The sequence below is a fragment of the Oryzias latipes genome, chromosome 17, assembly GCF_002234675.1.
Source record: "Oryzias latipes chromosome 17, ASM223467v1".
Lineage (NCBI taxonomy): Eukaryota > Metazoa > Chordata > Actinopteri > Beloniformes > Adrianichthyidae > Oryzias > Oryzias latipes.
This window is the reverse complement of record NC_019875.2, coordinates 26,183,904-26,194,818: the sequence shown is the minus strand read 5'-3', so window position 1 is coordinate 26,194,818 and position 10,915 is coordinate 26,183,904. Positions and strand designations below refer to the sequence as shown.

At 41.0% G+C, this 10,915-nt stretch overlaps 1 protein-coding gene across 1 annotated transcript in view; it reads left to right on the top strand.

Annotated features, from left to right (window-relative positions):
- The first annotated feature begins 4,756 nt into the window (after positions 1 to 4,756).
- Positions 4,757 to 10,915, top strand: part of LOC101165507 (solute carrier family 22 member 23) — a 34,953-nt gene continuing 28,794 nt past the window's right edge. The window contains exon 1 of the mRNA XM_011486896.3: positions 4,757 to 5,706. Within this exon, the coding sequence (XP_011485198.1) occupies positions 5,242 to 5,706 (465 nt within the window). The 5' untranslated portion in view covers positions 4,757 to 5,241. The remainder of the gene's footprint in view (positions 5,707 to 10,915) is intronic.

Sequence of the window (10,915 nt, the reverse complement as noted above, 5' to 3'; positions counted from 1 at the left end):
CGTAAACATTAGATAGCCTCTCATTAAGAGGTTAATCGTTTGGTCACTTTAAAGAAATTGCCTTTGTTGTCCAACACAGGGAATGCCACATAACGATTTTTCTTCCATAGGCTGTCACTTTAGAATGTAGACACACCCCTCTGGAGTTTATCTCCACTTCTTCTGCTGTCATGCCTAGTACAGATTAATGCAAAAGACTAGAAGAAAGGTGTAAGACTTGGTCCCAGTAGACAGTCTGAATCTAAACTTCACCAACCAGAATGTGTACACAGCAAAATCTTTTTCTGTACAGATTTCTGCATTGTTTTTCTGAGACCTCATTTTACCCGGGAGGTGCATGGAAGAGTTGAAGGTGAAAGTAACTGCTTTGTTGAGTCTCTCTTTGCCTTTTGCTGGTGGTAAATATTAGCTTTTCTAGCCCAGATTAAGTCCTCTCATGGTGTGTGGGCATAAGGAGGGGGTCGGATGCATTTTTAACCTCCTACGCCTGCAACTCATAAACACTTGGAGCTCAAATCTGAGTCATAAAATAGTGCCGTCTTCAGACTGTGATAATTAAATTACCAACAAGCTGCAAAGTGAAGGCAACAGCAGGTAAAAATGCTGAAGTCATGACTCTTATGAGCAATTGAAGGAACACATGTCAGGATATATTTTCCAGACATGAATTTTGACATCATGCGCTGAGTAAAGTGGGAGTTAGCTGCTGAAAACGACATCTGGTTTGGCAGACTGCAGATCATTCACAACATCTGGTTTCTGAACACAGATCTGGGTGAATGTCTTGGATAAAATAGAGAAGATATTTTTAAACTATTTGAATCTAATTTTGCTCAAAAATGGGGTTTCATTGATTTTTAATGCATTTGAGAACTCAAAAACGATAAAGCCTTCAAAATAAAGACGTGAAATATGTTGTTTGATTTTAAGAAAAGCTGTATATTTCTTTGCAGTATGTTAGCTTCGTCTTTGGTCAATGATCTTCTTTAAAGTGTCTAACATTTGAATTTTTTTTTAAATGAACAGTCGTTTTTCTTTAAGGTGATCTTCGTTGGGATATTATCTTATCTGCAGGAGTCTTCACTAAACCCTCTTGTTTCTGCATAACAGGGGATCTTTGTGCTTGAATTAACTATTAACTCTCAAAGGCAACACCACTACATGTCATGTTTTTTTTTTTGTCTTTCTGCACCACCACGAAAAGCAATAAATCCTACCTCCAGGTTGGACTTTGGATGTACGCTCTACTAAAACTATAGATGAGCTTTCTGACCATTAGGCTGTTCTCGGTTTTTCAATCACGTATAGCGTTTCTGTTCAACAACTGAAACGAATTGTTGAACTCGATTCTCACATCCACCTGAGTGAGAAAACAACTCTCCCCCCCCCCCCCACCTAATGGAACAGTTTAAAATATTTAACTGCAGAGCGAAAGCTGTTTGCTCGCCTCGGCTCTCACACCTAAAGTGCAACCAACCGGTTTATGACAGACAGACAGGAGAGCTCTCTCATGGTGATGCTTGTGTACACAAACTCAAATGAAGGCAGCGCTGACTCATCACATGACAAAAGGTTTAGTCCTGCATGGCCACACCTGTATGAGTTGCTAGGGAGGGACAGACAGGTTTGAATGGTAACAAACAGCTCACAGCTGCAATGGAGTGACAACGGTTTAAGGGTTTCTGTTGGCACATGTGTGCAATTTATTTAAGACTCTGTTATGAAAAGCATTGTTTGAATAATGGATGAGAAAATGACAGGAAGCATGTCTGATCATTTATGTGTTTTGGTTACTCTTGACTACATGCAGCTGCTTATGACAGAGGAAAATCCATGTGATTATCTAGCTGAAACCTTAAATAAAACGTGACTTTTATTTGTTATTAACTGACCAAATGTTAAACTCAAACTGATATAGAATCAGGAATCAAACATCTTCCTCCAACCTCTGCCTTCTTTTTTTGCTAGAAAAAAAGAACAGGTCAGCTGTCGATTCATCCTTTCCTGACTTCGCTGACACACAAACAATGCAGCACTGTTACAAAAAAACAAAATTTATCCAAATGTCTGAGAAAGTAGCAAAAATATTTAAACATTAGTGTTATTGCTGCTAACTGCCTGCAGGGGTCATCAGTGTGATGCAAACTGACTCTTGGGCCTTAGTTGTCACTTGAATATGGAGCCCATGCAACAATAATTAGTTTTAGCAGTAATTACAAAAAGAATAAATAAAGAATATAGAGAATCATGTCCATGGCTTACAGAAAAATGTAATTGCTTATTGACTAATTTGGTCATTTTAATGACAAAAATGTTAAAAAATTAAGCAAGCAAGGACATAATTTGTATTTTTTTGACTATTTTTTAAATTAAAAACATACATTGCTTAACAACACATGTCAAAGAGTATCATAAAACCCATTGAAGAGCCTTTTTTTTTATTCTTTCAGGAGCGGTGTTAACAAAATTCTGTAGTAACATATTATGACCATAAGGGGGAGCCACCACTGAACATGTGGGCTTTCAAGTGCTTACATTTTGCTGTTATGTGTTTGTGAATGTAGGTTATCGGGGTGTTTATCAAACCTGGGACATACTGAACTCTTCCTTGTCAGTTTCTGTAAAGTTCATTTAGCAAAACGCCAGATGTAACTGTAAATGTTGGCAGAGAGTTATTTTATCTAACATACATTTTGTTTATTCAGTTGTTTTTTTCTAACAAATCAATGGATTTTAATGCAAAGTATGAGAACATAAAAATACAAGAAATGTCTAGCACATATGTGGGTAAGGAATACAAATTGTGTGAAAATATACAGAAGGTTTTCAAACAGGAGTTGCAGGATTCTTAAATCATGAGAACTCTTAAATGTGTCACTTAAGTTTATTTTAACATTATCTTGTCTTGCCAACATGTTGTGTGTATTGAAGAAATGCTGATCTTTCTGATCCACAGCTACTTGTTTTCTTACATAATCTGTGATGTTTGGGAAGGTGTCAAAGCTCCAATAAATAGGTGTGGGTCAAACTATAAGTTTTGGTTCTCCTTAAAGTTAACCCTGGTTCCCTTCAGTGACCGTATGAAAGCAGGTGGACTATTCACTGGATTAAGGAAGAGTAAAGAAAAAAGAAGTTTTCATTTAGAGTGAGAATAAAAAAGAAGGGATGACAAAAATAGGCTGGAAAATATCAACAACTGTGCTGAAATCATAATGTGAAGGTATTATCAATATTTACATGCCTGCATGTCATCTGTATGTCTTAGAAAGCACAAGTTTTAAAAAGCCCACAGTGCTCAGTCTTCCCATCTAAATTGTGGTTCAGATGTAGAAAACGTGGTGTTTACAGTTTAGTCTCTGGCTTCTGGGCGCCATGGATCATCAGTCACACTGGGTCGTTTTATTTTTGTCCAGATTCTGCAAAAAGCTGATGAATTATGAAGCACGACACAAGGTCATCATCACTACTAAATAAAGGTTACTACATCTGAGTGCCTCGCTTTAAAAATGTAAAGTCTATGTTTAGCAAAGTGTCACCGCAGGTTAAGAAAGCTCAGTAACTTTTGGGTCAATTTAATCAATTTATGATCGAAATTGACATTTAACGTTATTTCCAAAACAAAAATTAGTTGTTCTTCTTTTTTGCAGAGATTTTTTTCACAGAGTTGTTTTTCCCCCCTCTAGTGACACATATAAAAACCAAAAAAGTAAACATCTATGCTTCTACAACTTAGAACTTTTTCATCTGTGACTCTGGAACTAAAACATATGTTATATGTTGTGGTGATTATGGTTGTCAGCATGTGGACGTGTTCTGGACCTGCAGGGTTTAGCCTCTCTCTTAATATTGAATAGAAGAGATCATAGACTCAGGCCCGGATTCAACCAGCCCCACCATGGGGTTTGGGGGGAAAGTCTTGGTGTGAACTGAGCGTTTTGGGTGTTAAATCACTCCAAGCCCCTAAAATGTACAGGGAACTATGCCACCATCTTATCAGTCCATCTAACTATATCTCTATTTTCTAATTTGACCTATTTGAGATAATAGTTTTTATGTTGAATGCTCTTCATACTACCCTCTGCATTTACCGGGCTTGGGACAGGCACATGCAGGATACTAGCTTGTGTCCTATTGAGTCTACATTCATTTATTTATTTTCTTTTTAAGTCTATTTGTCTGTCCATCCTAAAATGTTTTTGTCATTTATTTGGCTTTTTTGATATCCTTTGTGTTTTGTTTTTTTATTGCTTTTATTTTTTTTGTTAATTGTGGATTTCTGCCGGCCAATTACGACATTCAGAGGGGCATTGCCGCCCCCTTTCCCATTGCCCATGCCTATATCTGGCCCAGGATAGACCTCAGCAAATGAAGTGTTAGTCAAGAAAAATGACTTTTATCTTTACCTTTTTAATTATGCTCACATATATATTAGACGTGCATTTAGACAGAATTTGATTTTTAAACGCTAATTTCCAATAAAAGTGCTAAAATTTGTTTTTAATTTACTAGTTATTTTGCTATGCTTTTATAAACACAACAAAAACGGCTGTGAAGGTTCCTAAAAAACCTTCATTAGGTGCAGCAGCACACTGAACTTTCAGGATATTGTTGGTTTATAGTTCGTTTCACACTTTAGATTTTTTAGAATAATCTGATTCTTCGATCAGGTGTTTAGGTATTTCTCGGGGCAGGTGAGTAATATTCCATAAAAAAAATATGTGTTAATATGCAAAAATATTAAAACATATTATTTCTCCCCTTTTATTGTTGGAGGTTGGATGGGAAATTAGTAAATTGTTTGGCTCGCCCTTTCAGCAAACAGAGCTGTTTTCAGAGTGGAACCAGGTGGCCATGTTGAGGTAAGCACAGCACCTTTTGGAAAGGTGTTGTCACCTGTGGCTCCATCAGGAAGCGATTCCTAGGCGCCGTCGACTGTCAGAGCTCACCGACAGAGGGACAATGAAGCAGACAGCAGCAGACAGCAGGGAGTAGTTTCGCTCTTCATTATTATTATTTTTTGGTTCCCTCTAAGCCTCCTTTGTGTCGGCCTGCGTCTGCAGTCTGAAAGGAAGCGCTTCCTGATAACAGGAGGGCACATCTCCGTTCCATTCCGCTGATTGACTGCGCACGGCTTCATCGCCTGAGCTGGCGGCGTTGACGCATTGTGGAGCCGACAGACTCAGGGGGTAAGCAGCGCAACCCCGGCTTCGCCACACGTCGGAGGCAGCCACTGAGACCGCGATGGCCGTGGTGCAGCTCGAATCGGGGGACCATCACCCGGAGAACGGCTTCGTGTCTCCGGAATCCGTATGGCCGGGAAAACTGACGCGCGTCGACGAATCGGTTCTACCGTTCCTCGGGGGATTTGGGAGATACCAGAAACAGCTGATCGCGCTGACATGGATCCCTGCGTTATTCATCGGGTTCAGTCAGTACTCGGACGTTTTCCTTTTCGCCCAGCCGAACAGCACATGCGTCCAGCCTTCGCTCAACTGGACTAACCAGAAAGCAGGCTACCTCGTGCAGTCGGACGGCAGCAAAAACACAAGAGCTCCGCAAGATTATTCTTCTCGGGGCAGAAATACCAGCGTCCACAAGAACAACAACAACATCAGCAGCAGCAGCAGCAGCAGCAACGTGGACTGCCTGTGCAGCGAGTGGACCTTCGAGTCACACACAGGACTGGTGGAGAACGTGGTTACCAAGGTAAGCGGTGCATTTTTGGGGGGGATCTGTGTTACAACCCCACGCATCAGTCGAATCCTACATGCAGGACAGAAATAGACCTAGGCAATTATTAACACCATGCTGACCATAAAGATTTATGTTTTTAACAGCCTCCATTACGCTTCATCCAGTGAGAATTCTCCCTGGATTCCCCCAAAGTGAAAGCATGCACCGGGCTGACACTGACTCATCCAGCAGCTGACACTATGGGTCACCTGACGCGCAAAGACGCAGTCATTGGCAAGGGCACGAGACATGGGGGGGGGGGGGGGGGGGGGGGGGATTCACCGGCTTTTCTTTACAGACACGGATCCTTTGATTTGGAGCAAAGGTCATCAAGCATTCTCTATATAATAATGCAACTCCATCCTTGTCCAAACAGCACCCGCCCCACCTCAACCCTAACCAAATAGTATTGAGATACTCCTCCAGCATTTCCCAGTTTAGCCTGAATCCCTCAGCACTCATGTTCTGCACAGAAAGAAGGTCACAAAATTAAATTAAGTTTGTGAAAATGTCAGTGCTCAGGCTTGCAGAACAGGGTACATTTTTATATCCAATGATGATGTAGAGTTCAAATGGATTATTAATAAAGTCTGTTATGAAAAGATTGATTTGAGGCTTTCTACAGAGTGGCTAAGTTTGCAGATAGTCCTTCTGCTCATAGCTGACGTGCTGACATTAAAATAACATAAATGAAGTGCAGCTGCAATGTTTTATCAATGTTTTTTTTTTTTTTTTTTTTTACATTTTATTAATCGTCTGCAGCTGATTTGGGGAAAGCGAGGTTTCCCCAAAGTCCCCAGTGGTTTTGCATGGATCCTAAAATGCAGCTGAATATGAAATCACTTGTAAGGAATGCCATTGGGTGGATCTGTACTATCAGATGTTCTCTCCTGTTTTAAAGCGTAACCCCCCACCCAAAAAAAAAAAACTCGACTTTAAAGGGGGAATGACAGCTTTCTTTTTACACACCCTGAGAATGTCATGTTGATCTCGCCAGCTGCCTAAAGTCCCCGGCGCTGCTTGTCCCCGCTGAACCCTGCCATCTATATGCTGACAAGGTCACCATCAGAGAAGGTCCTCCCTGGGATTCGTCTTCATGTCTTGCGACTCGGATTCCCACTTTCAGCCACAGACTTGTCATGGGTCTTGTGCACTTCCGCAGCTCCCCTCTGTTTTCCTAGATTCCCCTTTCCCACTGCAGCACAGGAATAGGGAAGGAACCCACAGCGGGAAGCAATGAGCTGGCATTTCTCTCACATTAATGAGCTTAACCATCTGCAGCACTTGGTCCCTAAAAAGCAAAACAGAAAATTGACACTGTCTGCATTAGACAAACATATTCTAGCCCTGCTCTACTTTCATTTTTACTTTTTTTTTTTTTTGCAAGGTGACTGAAAGAAAGCCTGATTGGGGGCAGAAGAGGTGCAAGTCGTTGCGAAGGATCTAAAATGGCTAATGTGGAGATCGTTTCTAACTGAGATGAAGCTCTCCGCAGGGTCCTTCTTAATTGAGCTGAGCTTTAGAAATGAGAATGGATCATAGCTGCTCAGAGACGTCCTCTGCAACGTTTCATTTCATTCTTATGCAGAGCAGTTTTTTAGCTGATGTCGCCCAGAGACCATCTCCAAATACAGATTAGCCTCTGAACTCTAGCTTGAGCTGTCATCCACTTCCAGTAAGCAATGGAGCTACTATATTTAAGATACAAAGTCAATTTTTAGTGTCCACTGTTTAACTTAATCACATTTTAACTTTTAAATCATATTTTGATCTAATTTAAAAAGATTCTCAGTGGTCTTTTAATTGTAAATATGCTCTTTTTAGCTAAAATAAACAAAAAGTCATTATCTGGTACATAGTTTGTGGTGAGTGGTAGTAGTTCATCCGAAATTTGCCTGAGTTTTGGGCGGGGGGACTACTGCCAGATACAATGGTAGGCTGGCCTTTACTTCCCATCATCCATCTGTTTATAGTTGCCCTGTTAGCTTTCAGCCCCTTTTAACCCCCAACCTGACATTACCTTTGCAACAAAAATGGCGAGCCATACAATTTTGAGCCAGATGCCAGTTTGGATGAGAAAAATGAAGGATCTAGTCGTCTACAAGTGAATACATCAGAATGGAGCAGAACAGGAAGCTTGTCACCCTCCATTTGTAGCTCCTATGTCACAACAACAAGCTTTTTCAAACAGCATTTGTTTCATCTGCTCCTGATTTACAACAATTTAAATAAAGAAATACTCGGAAATGCAATTTTAAGATGACATTTCTTTATAAATGTCCTCCATCAACAGAAAAATACCATAAGAACATATTAAAAACACCAAAATCATGATACATGAGAAAACAGACTGATATTATTTAGAAGTTATATTTTGTGTTTTATAGGAGAATTTTGAAGCACCTCTACATAAGCTTAACATGTAATCTTATGAAAGGGTTAAGTTCCTACAACCCTCTTCCAATATCAGTGTGCATGCAGTTGCACACCCCCACATCAGAACGATTATGTTTAGCTGCAAACCCCCTGCGAGCCTCAACTCTGTGTCCCTCAAACTGTTTACCCAGCTGGTTGACTTCTTCAACAGACCCTGGATTGATGTGGGACTTGTTTGAAATGGTCTCAGCTGTCAAAAGGCGATGACCCCCCCCCCCCCGTGGATACCCAGTCAACACACAATGACAGCCTCTCACAGCATCAGCTGGGTGCAACAGACACTTGTGTGAGCAAAAGATAAAACTCTGACGAGGCTATGGATGTGTGTGCAACAGGAGTGTGTGCTGCACGCTTGTTTCTGATAAGTGCTGTTTTGTAAGCGGCAGCCTTGTGGGGTGTCTGACCCTTGGCCATGGTTTAACGTCGTTTTTTGAGATTGTGCAACGGAATGCAGATTGTGTTTGCAGCTTCTATCACCTAAACTATCAGCCAACTTTGCAAACATGTGGCCCTCATGTGATGCTCGACTTTTGTTGGGTTTCGACAAAACCCCAACGAAATGTCTTAATTGATCTTTGAGGCGTCAATTATTCTCTTAGTAGCAGTTGCTGCTTCCCCTCCTGTAAACTATACATTATCAAGCGTTGCAGTCGGCGAAGCAGCTGTGCTAAAACTTGGAAGCAGACAGACTCGGATAACCTCAGTGATGGGTTGTTGCTAGGCAGTAGCTATGCAGCATCCTCTGCTCGTGTTGCTCTCCATTTTCGCCCAACAATCCTTTCTCATCTCGCACTGTTTCTTCAGTTTGTTGTCAAACACATATCGTTAAATTCCCTGCGTTCATCTGCCTTGTGCACTCTGTTTTTCAGTGCTTTCATCTTCTTTTCTTGTCCCCCTCTCCTTCCTTTCCTTCATGCTTCTTCTTTCATACCTCCGCCCACCACTTTGCGGTTGAGTGAGTGCAGGCGAGCAGCTGTGGCTGAAGGCTGCTCCACTCTGATCATTCAGGGTCACTTGAGAGGATTTAACAGATTCACAGGAATTTGACTGATTTGGTTCTGGCCCCTCGTTCTTTTGTCTTTTCGTCAGATGATGAACTCCATTGTGTCTGGAACAAAACAAGACATAGTACAACATGGAATTATAAAGGAGCTAGACAAGCCACAGCTGAGGACTTGAGATTTGTTTTTTCTTTAATCTTTGTTTCACCTGATAGAAGCGATCCAGATAGAACTCTTAATTCCTTTTAATTTGTCGTTATTTGCAAAAAATAACAAGAAAGGCAGCTTTTAAAATTTGACATACTCTGCTAACCCGGAAATGCATTTGAGACCAGTTAGCAGTGAGAATGTGATGCGTTAATGCTGCGTTGGTGTTTTACGTCTGGGGTCATCTGTCTGTGCTTCGTCTGTTCTGCATCGTCACCACACTCACATGCTTGTAGTGTTTCTCCCTGAGTAAATCAGTCAGAGAGTTTCAGCGGAAAACTGCTTTCAGAAACACAACAGCAACTTGTTTTTCTCCATCTGTCTTCTTCTTTTGCTGACACTGATACTGGAGCCCAGAGTGAGTGACATGCCAAACTCATGTGATGGCGGGGTGACACTGCGAAACCCCGGAGCGTTCCATTCTGCACAGGTCACTGTGGGTAAAGGTTATGAGAGGTTGGAGCTCCTCAGAGGAAACTGAAAATAAAACACAATTGCGGTGGAATTGTTGCGTAGAGTTTCGCAACTTTCAACATGTGTTTTACATATGTAGTTTCTAAGGCTGAGAGAATGGGTTCATGACAAAGATTTAAGGTCAACTTCACCCAGAACAGTAAATCATGTCTGCTCCAGTTTCTGCTTCCCCCTGCATTATTTAGAGGGAAACGCTGACCAAAGATATTCCTTTTTATTGAGCTTTATAATAATTCCAGCTAGCTTCATGTTTGTCACTTTTAGAGGATTCCTTGTGACTGATTGGAACAATTTACAACAACGGTTGGTGGAAAAAGAGTCCACATGCAGACAAAGATGAGAACAAATGAATGGCGGCAGAATCCACATATCTGCTCTGTAGGAAAAAGTCAATTCTGTGCATATTTTATTTGGCAACACTGGTATCAATTTCAAATGCTGCCAAAAAGATTTTTAACCAATCATTTCAGTGGAACACTGTTGTTGTTACATTGTCTGTAAACCCCTGACCGCTAGTTGGCAGCGCACCACACTGAACTACAAAGAAAGAAGATATCACGTGAACCATCTGCCAGTACAGCCAGCCACATTTAAGCATAGTTTTTTTTTTTCATACTGAAAAATATTTTGTTATGGGAACCAAACTAGGATGAGTGTTGAAAAAATATTTAAGTTTTGATCAAAATAACAGCACTTGGAATTAGCAGGAAATCCAGTTGCAGAACTTAGTGTTTTGAAAATTGTGCAAAATGTATTTTATACAATTTTGTTCAGGTGAATGCCTTATTCAAAGTTTTTTAAAACTTAAAAAAAATTGTCTCTGTTGCAGTCTCGGTACATTGGCACGTATTGTACCATGACACACATCGCATCGCCAGACTCCTGCCAATTCACAGCCTAAAGGCCCGTACACACCGGGACGAATATTCGCCAGCGTTTTTCGCCACGTTTTTTGTGTTCACACCCAGGCGATTTTCGCTGACGATGAGCCGAGCGAACATGTAATTTCATTCCCTGACGTTAGATGGCGCTTAATGTAAAACAGAAATACCCCCTGTACACAA